This window comes from Vanacampus margaritifer, chromosome 3 (assembly GCF_051991255.1).
Source record: "Vanacampus margaritifer isolate UIUO_Vmar chromosome 3, RoL_Vmar_1.0, whole genome shotgun sequence".
In the NCBI taxonomy this organism is placed as follows: Eukaryota; Metazoa; Chordata; class Actinopteri; order Syngnathiformes; family Syngnathidae; genus Vanacampus; species Vanacampus margaritifer.
In genome coordinates this window covers 3,461,930-3,482,256 of record NC_135434.1, presented here as the reverse complement: position 1 = coordinate 3,482,256, position 20,327 = coordinate 3,461,930, and the positions used below count along the sequence as shown (strand labels likewise).

The 20,327-nt window shown below is 42.5% G+C and overlaps 1 protein-coding gene across 3 annotated transcripts; it reads right to left on the bottom strand.

The window, feature by feature from the left end:
* Nucleotides 1-438: 438 nt before the first annotated feature.
* On the bottom strand, nt 439-20,304 carry LOC144049384 (uncharacterized). Of its 3 annotated transcripts, none has more exons than XM_077562277.1 (15): nt 20,152-20,304; nt 19,160-19,721; nt 18,253-18,354; nt 17,594-17,722; nt 17,381-17,487; nt 16,894-17,006; nt 7,498-13,799; nt 7,117-7,376; nt 5,924-6,042; nt 5,250-5,375; nt 4,917-5,160; nt 3,563-3,705; nt 3,188-3,411; nt 1,495-2,152; nt 439-961 (listed from the first exon to the last, which is right to left on the bottom strand). In XM_077562277.1, exons 3-15 carry the CDS (start codon nt 18,286-18,288, stop codon nt 870-872), a joined length of 8,553 nt encoding a protein of 2,850 aa, XP_077418403.1. In that variant the 5' UTR covers nt 18,289-18,354; nt 19,160-19,721; nt 20,152-20,304; the 3' UTR covers nt 439-869. The 3 variants fall into 3 exon arrangements, with proteins under 3 accessions (XP_077418403.1, XP_077418402.1, XP_077418405.1); XM_077562276.1 differs by having other exon boundaries at nt 19,160-19,736; nt 20,152-20,284; XM_077562279.1 differs by lacking the exons at nt 16,894-17,006; nt 17,381-17,487; nt 17,594-17,722; ... (1 more) ...; nt 19,160-19,721; nt 20,152-20,304 and adding an exon at nt 15,048-15,188.
* Nucleotides 20,305-20,327: the final 23 nt, after the last annotated feature.

Genomic DNA, 20,327 nt, shown 5'->3' with positions numbered 1-20,327 from the left:
TTCTATTAAGCAATACATACTTTGGTATCATCGAAATCCAACGTTGATTAAACCCAGATTTTAAAATGACTGTACTTTACTCCTTAGCTCACAGAGCACTCAAAACGCAACGTATAGAAAACCTTGGATTTTTCAGTATCCAGCTTAACGCTTTGTTGCGAGCTTTGTTTTGTTTCTAAATTCTTACTGTGTATGTCAGTGTTTTAATAGTTTTATAAAATGTATTATCTTCTGTAATGTTACCCAGTTTATGGCCTGTATTTTAAATGAATTGTACGGCACTTTCACAACACCAAATAAACCGGTTAGTTTCCCATCTGCTGCATTGACCTATCAAGAACGATCACACAGCAACTACTAACGTCAAATAGGAAGAACACAGAATAATCATAACGTACATTATAACCACGCAGAGAAAAGTTCAACAACCGAAAGTAATCAAGTGTACAAAACATTGAAATTTATTCAATGAACGAATATATAAAACAGTTCAAATAAAATCAACTGAAAACGTTGTGAGACAGACACCAGGAAGGCACAAAGTCGTGCAGCGCTTGAATGCAACATATGACTTCAGTATTTTTTTTAACGAAACAAAAAAAACAAACATAAAATATTAAGTGTATTTGTCTTTTTATACAGTAGCACTATAAGTGTTTTTCCACATGAAAACAAAACAAAAGTGTCAAGACATCTAACGGCCGTTTTCCAAAGTTTTATTTAAACTATCAAAACAAACCTGTTAAAAAAAAAAAATCACATTCATTTAGAAAATGTTTCAAATGTCAAAAATCATTTATTTCAAAGCAGGTGTCTGAAATGTGAGTTTTGTTGGTAGTGTTCTGTTGAGTCGCTGAACCGTTTGTGGTCTACATTCTGTGGCGAGAGGCGTGGCGCTGCAGCTCTTCTTCACTTTGGAGGTATCGTCCGCAAAAGTTGCAAGAGAACGTCATGCCGGCACCTACAACGCCAAAAAAACACACACAAAATACCCCAACATTACATCTATTATACACGCGTTACACCTATTAAAAATGTTTTTCTTTTAATAAGAAAAAAAAAAACATTATTTGTAAACACATAGTCATTAAACAGATTGTTAGAAATTAAAAGTGTTTGTGACTCAATGGACTGTGCAAATCTTTCTGGTGTGCACACCTAAACCACCAGGGGGCAGAGTAATAACACACAAATACACAAAGAAAAGTGATGCAGTCATATTAGTTGTTAAAAAAAATTAAATAACAGAGGATAAAGAATATATGCCTGTATGCGCTGCCTAAAGTATGTGCTCAAATATTCCGTTGCCTAAAAGGTTAAAACTACCGCAACAGATGCTAGTTTTGTTAGCTTGTCGAATGGTATTTTGCATCTTGTGTTAGCATTAAGCTAGTGGACTTTGTCAGGCAAAGCGTTGAGGTTATTCTAAATACCCACAGTGTAATTCTTTCAAGTAATCTGCACCTCAAGACAATTTTTTGGGGTCATTTTTACCTTTGAGCTCAGACATGTCTCCATCTTGTGTGCAGGTATCCTCCATCTTGATCCGCTTCTTCTGCCCTTCACAGTCTCGTTCTTCCCCCTCCTTCATGCCTTGCTCTTTTAGTCCTTCACAGAGCTTCCTTTTGTGGGCTTGGTCCTCCCGAGGCGGCTCCAAGGAGTGGTCCAGAAGCGGGACCGACGTTTCCCTCTTGTGCGTCTTCTTTGCCACTTTACCGGGGCTTTCCGAGAAGTCTGCGTGGGGTTCCTTCCTTCCGTTGGAGGGAGTGCGCGTCCCGCTCTCGCCGTCCAGCTCCGGCATGTGCTGCAGGATGTCGTTCTCCACGCGCGCCTGGATGTTCAGCGTCTGCAGCTTCGAGCGGTGGTCCGCCATCGCCCCCCCCGTTTCTTCTGGGTTCCCCGGTGGGCCGGCGTCATTTTGATGCTCCTGTTTGACAGCGGCCGTCTCGGCGAGGTGGTTCTCACAGTCGCTGCTTTCTTCCTCCGCGGGCTTGCCGTCGTCCGGCTCCTTCACGTGGCTGAGAAGGTCTTCCGTGTTGTCAGGACTGGATCTCTGCTGCTCCTCCTCCTCCTTCTCAAGTCTTTCGTTGAGTTTCACCTGCTCCATTTGCTCCAGGTTGACCTGCCCCACCAGCTCGTGATTCCTCATCACCTGCATGCAAGAAAATCAAAGGAGGAAGAGATTGTGGCAAAATGAACAAAATGTTGCCATTTATTGGAATTTCATTATTACCGTTATAAACGAGGGTTATTTTCCTTATTTTATTTTGTCATTTTTTTGGTCAAGTTCTTAATTATTCTTGTTTTAATCATTTGTGTATTTGTTAATATATTTGATAAACATATTACTGTAGTATTGCTTTATTACTGCAATAAAAATGATGAAAATTTGCATTATTGAATATAATTTCACATTTTTTTAATGTAAAATCTATTTTATTAATATTTTCAATTTGTCTTAATATTCACTTGTATATTTTAATTAAAATGTGGTTCAAACCAAAACTGTCTTTATCTTTACTACTTTATTTTGTTGTTCAATTAACTCCTACATAAGATAATACATAAGATGATTTTATGATTACAATTTTATAATTCAATAACATGTTATACTTTTTACAAAACATATGTTTATCTATAGACAATATTAAATAAAATGATACATTTTGTAGCATTTTTATTATACTACTTAATATAATACCTATATTTTTATTTTATGTTCTGTATTTGTATTTTGGGACATTTTATAAATATTGTATTTTTTACATTATATATAATATGGGGTTATGTGTTTAAATTGAATTAGTAGTTTATTTTTTCTTATTGTATTATTTTATTATAACATAAATAATAGCTTGTTTAAAAAAAAAAAATTATGACTGAAAATATTTTTATACTTTATATAATAATAGATTTGCTTAGAATTATTGAAAATCAAAATGTTACTTTTTATCACAATTTATGTTATTCAATTAAAAAGTTTGATATTTTACATTTTACAAGAGATAAGGAAACTCACTTTTGATAAACTCGAAAAAAATCCAAAAATAAAATAAAAATACAGATTTTCACCATTATGTGGCATTGTGTAAATAAAGCTATCCCAAGGGATTGTGTGAAAAGTGACGCACTCACTAGTACATATAAATCAAACGCATTATCATTATTATTATTACCGCACACTCACTTGATGCTTTGCGCACAGGTGTGCCTCCAAGTGGTCCAGCTTGGCGCAGTCGAAGTAGCAGAGGCGGCATCGGTAGGGCTTGACGCACTCGTGCTTGGCGGCGTGCAAACGCAGGTTGTCGGCGCTGGCGCTCGTGTACGTGCACACGTGGCAGCGGAACACGAGGCCTTGCAGGTAACGCGACAGTTTGGGCCGCCGCACCTCCATGGGAACCACACGCTCCTCTGCCGAACAATGCCATTTTACAATCATAATAAGCACGTCGTGATAAGATCAGTTCAAACGCTTCTAGAACGTCAGGCAATATGGCCGACGCTGCTTTGAAAGCAAATGAGTTCTAAAATGCAAAAAAGTGAAAATGTGAAGGCGAGGTACCGCGATGCAGCAGGACGTGGTCGATCATGTTGTTCTTGTTGTTGGTCTGGTAGAGGCAGAAAGGGCAGCGGAAGCCGTCTTGCGGAGCGGCTTCTTTCAGGAGTGCGGAATGACCCGTGTCCATGTGCACCCGCATGGCTCTCCTAAAGGACACAAAAAGTTTCATCAGAAAGGAAAATCCATTTGGAAATTTGGTGTCTATTTTCTTTTTTTTAATTGCGCTTTATTTTTATTATCTGGTTGCATATATTTATATGTATTATTAAACAACATTATCCATTTTATTACTATGTACAATTGTTGTAGGATTCAATTTTATGCATTATATTGATATGTAAAATTATCTATCACATTTATTCATTATATAACCATGTATAAATGGTATTTTATTAATGAAAATCATTTTTGTTTTTTCCCCCTAAAACACAAAAGACAATACGTACTAATTACATTAATTTGTAATTGTTTTATTTTACTACTTTAAACCATATTTCATTTTTTTTTTTTTTAACTTTTTATATCGAATATTTAAAAAAAAAAAAATCACTTTTTTAAAATGTTAAGTGTCATTTAGTTAAACATTACTCCATTTCAATACCGTGTACTATATTTTAATAATATTCTATTTTATATGATCTCATTCACTCCCAGCCATTTTCACTGACGCAACCAACTTTGCTCCCCGTTCAACTGGATTTTGACCGATTTTGGCAAAGCCCACAGATTATTGTGTTCTATTGCTTTAAAAACATGGAACCTCTCAAAAGAAAGATTAGAGTCTCTCCTTTCATCAGGAAAAAAGTATATTTCTATCGGTTTCCCTTTTGCGGCAATTAGCATTAGCATATAGCTAAGTTTCATCATTATTCACATTCCTATTGAAAACACTGGCAAAAAGAGCTTTTTTGCAACATGGTCCGGGCTGATCTCTTATACTCTGCTTGCCACCTAGTTGCCGTTTTTTGTAATGACTACCATTTCTTTAACCCACCTCTTCATGTCAGCAAGCGCATCAAAGCCTTCTGTTTGCTCTTGCATTTAAAAAAAAAAAAAAAAACCGTTTTTGGGAGTGAAGGACAAAGTATTAAAAAAACGTCTTTACACGTTTTGGGGTTTGATTATTAAGTGTTGCTTATTTTACTCATATTTTCCTCCTAATAAATTGTTTAAATGTATTTTTCAAATGATTAGTACGTATTTTATACGTAAGTAGATGGGTAAGCATTATTAAGTACTGTTTGTTTTGTATGTATTTATATGTCAAAGTGCATTTTTAATTACATTCAGGATGGTGTTTGTAACCAGTGTAGAATATGAACAGTACTACGGTAAGCAGCAGTAAACGCTGACTGACTTTAAGCCGGTGAAGAAGTGGCAGTCCTTGCACGTGAACATCTTCCTGCCATGTTTGCTGAGGTAGTGTCGCCGCATGCCGGACAGATCCTCGCAAAAGAAGGAGCAGTTCTCGCAGCGGAACAGGCCGCCGCCGCCGCCGCTCTCGATCCGCCGGGTGGCCGGCATGGTAGCGGCTCCGTTCTGAGCCATCAGGCTGAGGTGACTCAGCTGACGGCGCACCTCCGGGGACTCCAGGTACCAGTCTGCGGAAGGTGTTACGCAACATACGCGTGAGTATAGACGAGTGGGAATGCAGGTAGCTTCCGTTTGTATTGGTGATTACGTGACTTGCCTTTGGTACAACCTTCATTCGTTTTGGCCGAACTGATGACACCGGAGCCTAAATGAAGTGTATCCGTGTCCGCGCTCTGAGGCATTCCGGTCTCCTGTTTGTCGTCACAGGTTTCGAGGACAATATCTGGAGAAACGACAGACACTTCAATACAGAGGCAAGAAAGTTTCTTGGTTTTGTCATTTCACACTTGGCCAACTCCAGAGACCAACTATTTGGATACAAGCTCTTACAAATGTCCCATCAGAGAACATCACAAGTTGAAGGAGACAATAATATGTTCTATGCAGCCCCACTAGTCGAAATACGGTAATATGAGTTAATTAGCAAAATCCAGCTGCTTTTCTCCATCTCAGGGGGCGGCCATTTTGCCACTTGCTGTTGACTGAAGATGACATCACAGTTGCTCAGGGCTCAGGCAATGACCAATCACAGCTCAGCTTCAGAAAACAGGTGCGCTGTGATTGGTCATTGCCTGAGCAACATCGACGTTGTCTTCATAGTTTGTCTTTAGCCCCAGGTGCTAGCTAGCGAGCTAGGCACAAGGGGCTAAAGCCAATCTGCGGCGGGGTTGTTACTTTCTGGACCTGGATTTGACACCTCTGTCAGTCAACAGCAAGTGGCAAAATGGCTGCCCCTGAGATGGAGAAAAACTGCTGGATTTGGACACACACCATGGTGGTTTTTCAGCAAATGGTTGGTCCACAGGCCCATCAGGTTGGTACGATAGAAGCAGATGGAGCACTGGAAAGGACGGATAGTTCCAGGCTTGTGGAGAAGATACTTGTTCAGGCTGTTGGGGTCAGAGAAAAAAAAAGACCCTTGTTTAGATGAGGACATAGACACAATTTTTAATTAAAAAATGGCTACAAACGATTACTCGAGAGTAAACTCGTTTACTCCCAGCCATTTTCACTGAAGCAACCCCCTTCGCTCCCGGATGTTTTACTGGATTTTGACGGATTTTGCAAGGCCCACAGAATATTGTGTTCTATTGCTATAAAAACATGGAACCGACCAAAATAAAGATTAGAGTCTCTTCTTTAATCAGGAAAAAAAAGTATACATATTTCTATCTGTTTCCGTTTTGCAGCAATTAGCATTAGAATATAGCTAAGTTTCATCAATATTCACAAATCTATTTAGAACTGGGGTTAAATGAGCTTTTTGCAACATGGCCCTGGTTGATCTGTTTTGCTCTGCTGCCACCTGCTGGCCGTTGGTGTACTAACTACCATTTCTTCAACCGTTCTCTGCATCAAAGCCTTCTGTATGCTGTAGCATTTAAAAAAAAAACATTAACTCTTTGACTGCCAAAAACGTTAAATAACGTTTAGTAAAACCCTAGGGAGGAGTGCCAAAGACGTTAAATGACGTTTGTTTCAAAACAGAGGTGAAACTAACCATTTTCTATTGTTGATTACTGAAAAACGGAATAAGGTAGAAACAAGCTTTTTTTTCTGATGAAAGATGAGTCCAATCTTTCATTTGGTAGTACGTGTGTTTCCATATTCCAAACACATTATTTTCTGTGGACCTTGAAAGATCAGTCAAAATGCTTAAATCGGCTGGCACCCACGGCATCCCTTTTCTCAAAACGTCTGGCAGTCAAAGAGTTAAAACAACATATATATATATATATATATATATATATATATATATACACACAGTATATATACACGTCTTTGGGACACTTAAAAACATTTAAAATAAAACATATTTATACCTTTTTGGGAGCAAATGAGTTAAAATAGTTGTCAATTAATTTGATAATCGATCACTTGTCGATTAATTTGATCACATCCTCGCGAGTCCTGACTCGGGTGCGCGTTACAGGATGACCTCGTCAAATGACAGGAGTTCTTACTTGAGTTGTGACAGTGACGCGGGCAGCTTCTTGATGGCCGCAAGCGCCTCGTGGCTGCGCTTGTGCGTTCGCAGACCGTTGCGCGACTTGAACGTGCGCTGGCACTGGCTGCACGCATGACTCTCGCTTAGCGACTCGGTGTCCAATTGCTCGGGTTCGCTGGTCTTCGCGGGCGATGCCGCGAAGCTGCTGATCAAGGGGGGCGCTTCGTGTGGCGCGTTATAGCTCGAAAGGCCCTCTGTTGAAGTGTCCAGAAGTTTCTGTTTTCAGTGTGAAAGAAGAGAAATGTATTTTAAAAAACCGAAGTGAGGACAACTTGTACCATAGTCTGGGGCAAAAGACCCGAAACTACAATCTCAGATTAAAAAAATGAGGATTTACCGATTTGGATGTCTTCTTTCCAGGTGGCGTCGCCATCTTCTTTTTGCCCGTGACCTTCATCAAACTCTTGTCCCGGTGCCGATCCAGGTGGCCGCTGAGCGTCCTGATGCCGTTGATGGTCTTGTTGCAGCGAATGCACCAATACACACCCGTGGAACGGCCCACCGGGTAGACCACGGTAAAGTCCATTCGGAGGCCGGCACAATGGGTCGTGCAGTAGTGGGTGAGCAGCAGCTGCGGTGAGTCAAAGGACAAGTCGGGGCACTTCTTGCACTGACCCAAGAAGGTCTGCTCGGTATCTTGCAGGCTTTGCTCCGAGTCTGGAGGAAGTTCGTGAGGGGGAGGTCTTTTGCGTTTATTGTACGCCATCAGCAGCTTGTCTCTGGTCCTCGCATCCAATTGGTGGGTTTTGTTGTAGTGGTATGTCAGGTAGCGGCGTGCCCAGGTTCTGTACTCGCACAACTGGCATTTGTAGAGCAGTTCCTCTCCTTCCGGGGGGTCTTCTGGTGGTTCGGAGTCGGCTACTTGTGGGGAAAGCTGCGCCTTTTTGACCTTGCGAAGGTACAACGGTACAAAGTGTTTGTGGAACGCTGCCTTTCCGTGCCACGTGGTGTAATGCGCTGCCAAGCGTTTCCGGATTACGGACGAATAACAACACAACAAGCACTTGAAGAGGACGACCTTCTTTGGCAGTTTTCCATTGGGATTTGTGTCCATCAAGGGGGGGTCTACTGAAACCGATTCCTGAGATTTCGCATCTTCAGAGGGTTTTTCCTTTTCCTGTCTGGACGCTCCGGTGTGTTTCTTGGAGCAGTGGATGGCAAGTTTTTTGAGTGACATGCAAATCCCCTGACACACGTCGCACAGGTAGCCTCGCTTGTTGTTGCTCCCCGATTGGTAGTTGCTACTGATGCTGATCTCGCCCCGTTCGAACTCGCTTATCCGGACGGCGAGGTCGGGATGCATCATCTGGCAGTGCGTGGCCATGCCGTGCGGGCGCGAGTTCACATAGGGGCAAAGCGGACACTTGTACACTAATTTTTTGCTCTTGGTTGATGCCTTGGCCTTGGGTTCCGGTGGTGGGTTATCAGGGGTCTGCTCATAAAGCGGTAAAAAGTGTTTCAGGTAGGCGTCCTGGCCGTGCTTGTTCTTATAATGGCTCCCGAGGCGCTTCTTCTTGAAGTAGGAATTGGAGCACATGACGCAATTGTAGCGACTGACCTGAAAATGGCCCCCCTTGTGCTTCAGGCGCATGTGTCGACCAAACGCCATCTTGTTGCTGCAGCTGTACGAACACTGCTGACACCTGAAAAGTGTCATTTTGATTTTGTACGTCGTGCTTTTGGGGATCTTGACGTGCGTTTTCTTAGCGGTGCTGTCCGGCGGTGTGTCGCCATGGTCCTTCTCGAGGTGTTTTCTTAGCTTCTTCTCGCTCTCGTGGGTCTGCGGACAGAGTTCGCACATGTAGCCTCGGAAGTGAAACGCGTCGCCTTCCTGGCCGTGCTGCTGCTTCCCGTCCCAGTGGCGAAAGTGCGCCTCGTCCACGTACAGGCTGTCGGCTCGGGACTGGAGGGCCGCGTGCCTCATCTGGCAGTGGGTGAGGACCCCCTGATGCTTGGTGTTAACATAAGTGCAGTACGGACACTTGAAAACATGCTGGTGAGTTTCTTCGTCCATATCAACACTACGTTCAGATTCTTTGGACATGCTGTTGCCGTCCTCCTGGATCAGAGACGGGGACTCAGCCGGGGACCCGATGGGGATCTGGTAATCATCAAAACAGCTAAACGGTTTCTGGTGATTGTTCTTGCCACCGCTCGACTTCTTTCGGCTACCATTTTCCTTAATGCACCAGGGGTGCACGGCGCGGTAGTGGTCCTCAAGTCCTGCCACCGAGCTCCCTTTGAAAGAACATGCTCGGCACGAATACGTCCGAGTGTCACTCTGCTCTCCACTGGCATTGGTTTCCTCCCCGTTGCCCAGATCTGGTCTTAACTGGTTTTTCTTTTTAAAATGAGAGCTTTTGTGGCCTTCCTTTAAGCGGGTGGTGATAAAATCCAGGCTGGACCTGCTCTCGGGATGTTCCTGGCGGTAATGTTTATACAACATGGTGGATTTTTTATGGGAGAACGTGCACATATCGCAATGGTAGCCAGCCGGTACGTTCCCATGTTTTAGGTACACTTTCAAAACACCTGAACTCGAGTGATTTTCCCGCTGGCACTTGCGTACGTGAATCCGGAAGAGGTTTGGATTTTGGGTCTTGTAAACGCAAGACTTGCACTGGAGGCTCTTGAGTTTCTGGGGATCTGGTTGGTTGTTTGTTGTTTCCTTATGTTGAGTTTCCTCACTGACGACGGCATTCTGCAACCGCTCAAGAGTCCGAAACGTGTACGATTGGATCTGTTTAGGCGTGGCCACCGTGCCGTTGTGTTTGCTGGCGTAGTGCTGGACCACTTTGGAGACGGTACTCCGCCGGTAGTGGCAGAGGTGGCAGAAAAACGTGTGTTCGTCGCCCTCGTTCAAGATGGGAAGAGGCAGCAACCTAGAAAAGCACTGATTCTCAGCTTGGGCTACGGATTTTTGCAACCGACTGTGTACTTTCGTTGTGTAGGCCACAATATCTTCGCTGCTGGTCCGGAGTTTATCATGTGTTCTGAACTGGTGGACCATCACTCCTTTGATGGTGGGATTCCCGTAGTTGCACTTATAGCAGAAAAACAAATTATCGGCATGCGCATAAATGTTGAAAGTTGGTGATTTGCCCTTCGGCTTCAGTTCTTCATATTTAGCGCCATTCGAATCGGGTGAGGATGTTCCGGGCACTCGATTTTGGACGAGCCCCTTGGCTTTATGGGTTTGTTCATAGTCAACTCCTTTGCTTTGGTCGTCTGCGGAGTCAACTTTCTCTGGTACCAAAGATTCTGACTTAACTTCTGCGATCTTAACTTTGCCCTTATTTTTCATTTGCACTTTAGAGCTTTTTTTTACTTTCTCGGGTATAGATGATTCTGACTTGACTTCTAGGATCTTAACTTTGCCCTTTGTTTTTGTTTGACCTTCGGAGCTTTCACTGACTTTTCCGGGTGTAGACGATTCCGACTTAGCTTTTAGGATCTTGACTTTTTCTTTGGTTTTCATTTGCACTTCGGAGTCGTCTCTGACTTTTTCAGATATAGACGATTCCGGCTTAGCTTCAAGGATCTTAACTTTGTACCTGGTTTTCAAGTGCGCTTCAGAGCTTTCTCTGACCTTCTCGGTTATAGAGGATTCCAACTTAGGTTCTTGGATTTGAACTTTGTCTTTGTTTTTCGTTTGAGCTTCAGAGCTTGGACATCCTGGCCTCTTATTTGACACATTGCCAGCCTGTCGTTTTATCATGTCGATAGTGACGGCTTCATCTGGGTGATTTTTTTGGTAGTGGACTTGCAACACGATGACGGACTTGTGACGAAAGGGGCACTTGTTGCATACATACAAGGCTACATTGGGCTGAAGGGCTTCTGAAGCGGGGGACTTGATGGGCGGAGGGTCTTCTTGCCGTGGCATGAACACATACTTGAGGAAATGTAACGCATTTAGCGCATTGGCGGGATGCCTGTCATTGTAGTGCTCCTTAAGATTATCCAAACTATTGGCGGTATAAGCACAAGTGAAACACTTGAACACCAGGTTGATTTGGTCTCGTCCCAGCGTAAAAATATCTGGGGATCCTGCATGCTTGTCGCTGTAGTGCTTCCTGAGGTCATCTTCCTTCAGGAAGTCAATGGGACACACCAGACAGCGGAAGGTGGCACTCCGATCGTTCTCATCCTGGATGTAGTCAGAGTTGTGGCGTACGTACGGGTGGGTTTTGTGGTAATGGACAGACATGTGATCGAGGTTGTCGTCTTTGTGGTTGCAGTGCTTGCAGCTGAAGGTCGTGCGGATCACTCGCTTGTCTTCGTCATCTTCGCTTACTTCGAAGGAGAGCTCCTTCTTGTCTGTTGCTTCTGGTGTCGTCTTCTCTGTGTTGGAGGTTTTCTTGCTCTCCAGGGCAGGTGCTTGGATGGTGGGGTGTATCCATTCGACATAGAGGTGGTCTTCCTTCAAGTTAAAATGGTTGTTGGACATGTCTATGGTGGCAGGGGTAACGTCGTTTGACTCATTATCGGATTGGTTTTCCGACTCGTCTGGCTGGCAATCGGCGACCGTGACATTTTTGCTGACGGTGGAAGCTTGTAGTGGTTTTGTGTATGTCTTTAGATCCTTGGACGAATTAAGAGTCACTTTTGAGGTAGAAATTAAATGTGTCTCTCCGTCGTCTTGGTGGTCTCGGTCCTTATAGCTGGAGTTCAGGGGGATGACCCGCTTGTCTTCGTCATCTTCGCTTGCTTCAAAGGACAGCTCCTTCTTGTCTGTTGTTTCTGGCGCCGTCTTCTCTGTGTTGGAGATTTTCTTGCTCTCTTGGGCGGGTGCTTCGATGATGGGGCACATCCGATCGACATGGTCTTCCTTCAAGTAAGGATGGCTGCTGGAGATGTCGATGGTGGCAGGGGAAACGTTGTTTGATTCCTCATCTGATTGGTTTTCTGACTCGTACGGCTGGCTGACGGCAACTGTGAAATATTTGCTGACGGTGGAAGTTTGTAGTGGATTATTGTCCGTCTTCAGATCCCTGGACGAGTTAAGAGTCACTTTTGAGGTAGAAATTAAATGTGCCTCTTGGTGGTCACAGCCCTTACCGCTGCAGGTCAGGGGGATGAGCCGCTTGTCTTCGTCATCTTCGCTTACTTCAAAGGACAACTCTTTCTTGTCTGTTGCTTCTGGTGTCATCTTCTTGGTTTTCTTGCTCTCCAGGACGGGAGCTTCGACGATGGGGCGCATCCGATCGACATAGAGGTGGTCTTGCTTTAAGTAAGGATGGTTGCTGGAGATGTCGATGGTGGCAGGGGTTACGCTGTTTGACTCGTCATCTGATTGGTTTTCTGACTCGCATGGCTGGCTATCGGCGACCGTGAAATATTTGCTGATGCAAGTTTGTAGTGGTTTCTTGTATGTCTTCAGATCCCTGGACGAGTTAAGAGTCACTTTTGAAGTAGAAATTAAATGTGCCTCTTTGTCGTCTTGGTGGTCACAGTCCTCAGCGCTGCTGGTCAGGGGTATGACCCGCTCGTCTTTCTTGTCTGTTGCTTCTGGTGTAGTCTTCCTGGTTTTGGAGGTTTTCTTGCTCTCCGGGGCAGGTGCTTGGACGATGGGGTGTATCCGTTCGACATAGAGGTGGTCTTCCTTTAAGTAAGTACGGCTGCTGGGGATGTCGACGGTGGCAGGGGTAACGATGTTTGACTCGTCTGGTTGGCTATTGGAGACCATGACATTTTTGCTGGCAATGGAAGTTTGTAGTGGTTTCTTGTGTGTTTTAAAATCCCTGGAAGAGTTAAGAGTCAATTCTGAGGTTGAAATTAAATGTGCCTCTTTGTCGTCTTGGTGGTCACAGTCCTTACCGCTACAGGTCAGGGGGATGGCCCGTTTGTCTTCGTCATCTTCGCTTACTTCAAAGGACAGCTCTTTCTTGTCTGTTGCTTCTGGTGTCGTATTCTTGGTTTTGGAGGTTTTCTTGTTCTCCAGGGCGGCGGGTGCTTCGATGATGGGGTGAATCCGTTCGACATAGAGCTGGTCTTCCTTTAAGTAAGTATGGCTGCTGGAGATGTTGATGGTGGCAGGGGTAACGTTGTTTGACGCGTCATCTGATTGGTAATCTGACTGGTCGTCTGATTGGTCGCCTGACTGGTCGTCCGATTGGTCGTCTGACTCGTCTTGTTGGCTATCGGCGACTGTGAAATAATTGCTGATGGTGGAAGTTTTTGGTGGTTTCTTGTATGTCTTCAGATCCCTGGACAAGTTAAGAGTCACTCTTGAGGGAGAAATTAAATGTGCCTTGTTGTCATCTTCTTTTTCTTCATCATGATGGTTAGCTGAGACGGCCATTATTTCAGTCTCAAGCTTTTGGGTTACATTTTCTTTCAAGTTCTTGCCATCTTTGAGGTGTTTCAAATCCTCAGAGGGATCGGTTTGAAGACCGCCAAGCGGGCTTTCCAGGGTTCTTTTGGGAGAATTTTTCTTGGCATGGTTATTCAATTCGAGATCAGAGCCGTGGACGTGACCAACGTGTTCCACCAGGAAGACCTCGGACTTGAACTTGAGTGGACAACGGCTGCACTGGAACAACTGGCTGGGCTGGGCATCTGGGTTGTGCATGATGTCGTCGTCAGCGTCTTCTTCTTTTTGCATCTCGTTGTAGGAGGTCATCGCAGTGACACAACCTAGATGGTCATTTATTTCAAAGCACACAAAAATACTGAAATGTCATCTGGGCCCAGTATTAAAAAAAAAAAAAAAATCAAACAATAAAAAAAAAGAAAATTGCATCAACCCCAAATTGTAACAACAGCAATTACAATCACACTACAATCATTTGCTTTTCCAGTAATTCTATTTTTATTTTTACTTAATTTGTTCTTGCTGGAGCATCATAAGATTAATGTGTTCCTTGACAAAGAGAATTTGCTGCTGTGCTGAGTTTTTGGTAGGCATGATCCTCATCATAATGTCTCTTTCGACGTGGTCTTGTGGCTCGATGCAACAGAACAGCAAACATTCTCAATGGTTGTTTTAATCTTTGGCATTTAGTTTAGCATTTTAGCATTTCGTTGATTTATCAAAGCCTTGATATCTACAGAACACACTTTCTATCTCATGTCTGTGATCCTGAGGGCAGGATCAATTTGGAAACCTCAATCCGAGAAGTTCTGTGTTTTTTTCCCCCAATCCAGCAAAGTATTGATATACCAGTTAGAATATCCTGATCTATGGATTAAGAAAGTGGTATTTCGAAATCTGTATTAATTACAGGACACAAGCTTTTCCTTTTACTATGTGTATTATTTCTTGACATTTTCTATATTTCTATAATTGGTGAGAGAAGCAAATTTACAAAGCGCGCACAAAGACTATTTTTCTCTGTGGATTATTTCTATCGTGCAAAAGGTGCCACCCTCACTCCAGCCAATACAAAATCGGACCAAAATCCAGATCCTCAATTTACAAATAATGGCTAATCAGTCAGGAGTACAGAACATGTTTTTTTTTTCCTGTTTGACATGCCCTACTTTTAAATGACACGTGTGGCAAGCATTATTTTGTCTTGTCCTGACTTTATTACAAGGCTTTAAGTGATGCCACAATAGCCACAGTAACCGCAATTAAGTGGCAACCAAGTGAACGCATCACAACAATGCAAGTGTGCAAGTGCTGTTTAGCACATTGATTGGAACGATAGGAGAAGCATGTAGTAGTCAATACAATAGATCGGGGTAACTGTAATAAAATGCTTTTATATGCATTTAATTGTCAATGCAGTGCCACAATAATGTTGACATATAACAATAGCAAAAGTGACTATAAAGTGGGCAAGTACAACTTCCAACCGAGACGGGCTGTGATTGAATGGAAGACTAGCGATAAAGCCGCTATGCATCTCCGTTCTCTGTGAATAAACTACACATACTCACCTGGAAATAGTCCAGGGTTCGAGGTTTAAACAGCAACACCTCGAATAAAAGACGCTAAAGCAGCACACATTTCCGCCATTTTTCGCGCGAGCGAGAACCTACTATCGCGTGTAGAAACTCAGCTTCCTGCCAAGGTCGTGGCTCTTTCGCAGTAAAACGATTTAGCAGCATTCAATGCTATTTTGTAATGCCAAAACTTTTCTTATACTGAAGGTACCTAGACGGAAGTTGGGTTGTCACAAAGCTCACGGAATTCGTCACGTTTACTTTTATATTTTAACGTGAAAAGAGGAGTTTCAGTCCTTTGCGAACAGTCTTTGGTGAATATTTGGACACACAAAAGGATCATCATGCAATTATCATTACGTTAATCACAACAAACATGTCAATACATTGTCCCAATCCCATTAATGACAGCACCCCCAGTGGAAGGCATGCTGAAGGTATTAAAGCCCTCGAGTATCGATTCAGTAAATCAAAATGTACACACCGTGCTCATATTGATTTTGAGGCGCAGAATTGGTTTTTATAATATTTTATCATGCTTTTTTTGCCCCCCTCCCCCCAAAAATAAAATAAAATAAATGTTTTGCCTACTATTTACCCCCCCCCCCCCACACACACACACCAAAAAAAGAATATATATATATATATATATATATATATATTTGAATTGGTCTAAGATCTTCGTAGGAATACTGGAATACCTTTCTCACATATTAAACTTTTTGACCTAAATAAATCTCTAGATCAAATCGCGGCTTTTACAATGGTACAACTGGAGTGAAAGCTTCGTTTTCTTCCGGACTTATTTGGGAAGGGACCGTTACAACAGGAAGTGTCTCAAGCGACCAAGTAACACAAACAAAAGAAGTAGTTTATAATTACGACCCCTTAATCTTTTTCTTAGGACTTATTCGAATACATTATTTGGTTTAATCGGTTTTAAACTTGTAATTTGGGATATTTCCATGACCAATATTGACTTGTTCTCAGTTTTGCGTCCTCGGTGAAGCGTTGTTTTTGTCCGGTCCTTTTTAGGGACCGACTACCCCAAAAGGTGATAATATTCTTTTGCTACTTATCCTGAGTCTTTCTGTATTTATGTATGTTTAAACTTGTATGTTTGTTTTTCCCTTCGAGTATTTTGACCAAGTTCTGACTTTGTTTCAGTTTGACGTCTTTCTTCAACCATTTGGGGATGACCACTGTACAAGGAAGCGACCAGTGACATTAACGTGAAGGTAAGAGCATGTCCCCGCCCCTACGTTTTCTTTATACTACCCGTCGACATCTATTTGTTCTTTTCTTTTGACCTGTAATTATAATTGATAGGTTGGTTGGTTTGTTCGAGGGGGTGTTTTCAGTTTTCTGTTATATGCTGTGGTTGCCGAAATAAACTTAATTCATTCAATTGTGTCCTTGAAGCCAATACAACCGCTTCACGTGAAAATGACATTGCACATGGGCGTCCTCGAATTACGACGTGGCACATATGTAATCATAACTCTAGTGTTACGTAAGTCGGAGCACTAAACGAACAAGGAGGTAGGCAATACAATTACTAGGCATATTTGGCATATTAATATGTTTATACCTATTTTCCCTTTCAGTATCATTCGAACTTATTGCGTACTCAATTGTCACAACCTCACACAAAAAAGTAAAACGCACACAACTGATTACTTGCGGCAACAAAGAGATTGGCTGCTCTTGCGTATCTATGATCAGTCATTTTGTGTGTGTGTGTGTGTGTGTTCAACGTAGGTCTGCAGATGGGATTCCTCAGTGAATGACAACACCCCCGGGACCCCACCAGAACCACCATGCTCCCAACTAAACTCACTTGGGGTACGCTGACCGCCCTCAGGAGGCTCCATCGGCGTCCCGCCTGCTCCTCCGGCCTCCACACGCTTCCCAAAGAGGAAGAGACACAGTCCGGAACGTTCCGTGTGCGTCCTGGCATCCACAGAAGCGTCCCTTCATTAGTTGGTCACGCAAGGAGAACGTTCAGCGTGTCCGCGGCGGCGATTGTGAATGCAGCCCCGGGGCCCGTCCAGCCGTATCTACGCTTAATGAGGCTGGACAAACCAATAGGTGTGTATGCCAACACTCGCTGGCCGTAATATTAGGTACACAATCAATTGAGATCTTATTGGTCTTTCTGTTGAATGCAGACAATTTAATTCCTCATCTTTCCTTTCTTAAATGTCATTTTATCAGCTGCGATGACAATAGACACTGTTATTAGTAGATTACTATTTAATTAAAAATGTCCACTGTATTGCCTGAGCCTGGTGTTTTTGTGCATGGTAGGCACATGGCTGCTGTACCTTCCATGCACGTGGAGCATCGCCCTGGCCGCCGAGCCGGGCTGCCTTCCGGACTTGGGGATGCTGGCCCTGTTCGGAACGGGCGCCGTGCTGATGCGCGGGGCCGGCTGCACCATCAACGACATGTGGGACAAAGATTTTGACAAGAAAGTAACGTCACGTCACGTCACGTCCTGGCTTTTCAACAGACGTCACGTCGCGTTTGGTTCTGACCGGTTTTGCTGTGCAGGTGGGTCGGACGGCCACGCGGCCCATCGCTTGTGGGGACGTTTCCCGTCTGCAGGCTCTGGTGTTCCTGGGAGGGCAGCTTTCACTCGCTCTTGGTGTGCTCCTCTGTCTCAACTATTACAGGTACATATTAGGGTTGTAATGGCTCTGGATTTTTCATGAAGTTTTTGTTTCATTTTGACTTTTGTTTTTCAAATTTAGTTATGTTTAAATGAGATTTTAGAATGGGTTTGTTTTGTTTCGTTTTTATGGTTTTTGAAAATGTTTTGTTTTTTTAATTAGTTTTGAATATTGTTTTTTTTTAAATATATATATATATATATATCTATAGCACATTTGTTGAGTGTAAGGTCCCAATTAGTTTTATTAATAAAGTGAGCAACAATTCCCAAATGACTATTCGACCTTCCTTCTGCTGTCCAGTAGTACCAAAATGTACTTTTTGAAATCCAACATTTTGTGTATCTTTTTACATATTTTCAGTATTGCGCTGGGCGCCGCCTCCTTGTCACTTGTGGTCACGTATCCGCTGATGAAGAGGATCACTTACTGGCCCCAGCTGGTGCTCGGTAAGAAATGTTTCGTTTTTTTCTCTCCATTTTTGTACTTCTAGTGTAACTTTCTTGCATGTATTGAGGTCTGACCTTCAACTGGGGGGCGTTGCTTGGCTGGGCCGCCATCAGAGGCGCCTGCGATTGGTCCGTGTGTCTCCCCCTCTACTTCTCCGGAGTCATGTGGACACTCGTCTACGACACCATTTATGCACATCAGGTGAGGAAATAATCATTGCAACAATATGTAATAGATTCTTCAATGATGCACGTAGAATCCCTTGCTTGGGAAAAATTTGAAAAATCAGATTTGTTCTCCTAATATTGCAACTTTTTGGCAAAAAGAATGTAAATTATTTTTGTAAATATTGGACCAATGTTTTCTTGAAAATAAAGCACATTTTAATTGGCGTCTTGGAAAATGACGACATTATTGTGATTGGGTTCAATTTTATTTTCTTAAAATATTGTTTTGCCTTCATTTTTTTTGTGTCAATAATACATGTCTTTATTTTGTGGGAATAATAAATAAAATATTACTCTCATTCGACTATGACACTGTTTTGAATTATCAGACTTCTTATCTTTAAAAAATACTTTTAATGTCAAAAAATAAAACTTGATTTCTAAGAAAAATCTGACTTTATTATTTGTTTTAAAGATTCTGACATTTACCATTTAAAACTTCAAAAAAAAAAAACCTTATAAATATTCGGACTTCTGTCAGACGGGAAACGTCGCTTTTATTGGTTATTGAATTGTGTTTCATCGATGATCGTATATTTGAGGTTTTGTATTGTACTGCAGTGTAGTGGGAGAGCCCGACTGGGGACTCTTCATTATATGCATCACATCAGCTGCGAACTAGTAACTATATACCGGTATATTTTATATACAGTGTATATACTATACTAAACCTAGAAAAGCACATAATGAAATCGATGTATGATTATTATTATTATTATTATAGTAATGTGATTAAAAAACAAAACAAACAAACCTGTAAGCGTCCATATTTGTACCCATGTGATTAAGGACAAGGAGGATGACATCAAAGTGGGCGTCAAGTCGACAGCGCTTCGTTTTGGCGAGCAGACCAAACTTTGGTTGAGCGGCTTTGCGGCGGCCATGATGGCGGGCCTGGTGACGGCGGGAGTCCACGCCGAGCAGACCGTCCCGTACTACGTCGCCCTCGCCGCTGTCACCCTCCACCTAACACGCCAGGTGAGCGTCCCGTCCATGTTCTCACAACCCTCACAATCAAAGCCAAAAAAAAGTTTACCATAAGATGGCAGCAAAGCACTACTTTGGCTACGGCTTGACTAAAATGAAGCTCCTTGCCACCAATATGACACCAGATGGTGTCAATCAACCGAGTGACAGCTCGTAACTTGAAAACTCTTAAGTTGGGGCACTTGTAAGTCAAGGTAGCAAATTAGCAACATATCTCTGTTCAACAGATTTCCACCCTGGACGTGGAAAAGCCGGAGGACTGCTGGAAGAAGTTTGTATCCAACCGAAATCTTGGACTCTTACTACTTTTAGGAATCATCGCTGGTAACCTGTGGAAAGACAGACTAGAAACAATAACATTATAAGGACCGAAAATGGTCACATAGAATTATTATTTTTTTTTTTATGTAATATGAACCTGCATAAAATGCATGCAATCAAGTATATGGATTGCATCATCAAATACACTTGTTTGCAGTCTTCCATTTTACAAGAATGGTCAGATTTTCCCCCTCAAAAATAAAGTTGTAATTATGCAACAACAACAAAAACTCTGATGAGATGAGAAGATAAAAAAATAAAACAATTATAATAAATAGTTATATTTATATTTTTCATTTTGGGATTTAAAATAAAATAAAAGCAGTGGTATTATTTGTATTTTTTTTTTGGGGGGGGGAGGTAATTCTGTTTATTTATGTATTTACTAATTCAATATTTAAACCTGATTTTGGACATCCATTTGTCAGCAAGCGATACCTTTTACAAGTGTTGTCCTCTTCGCAAAGATTTTTTTTCAATCTTATTCGTGGTAGACAAAGCTCAATTCAGAAAACAAGTCAACCTCAACAATGATTGTATCTGGAGATTACAAAAAGTCATATTTTGTCTTCAAGCGTTCGAATGGCACGAACGATCCCCAATCAAAGCGTTTC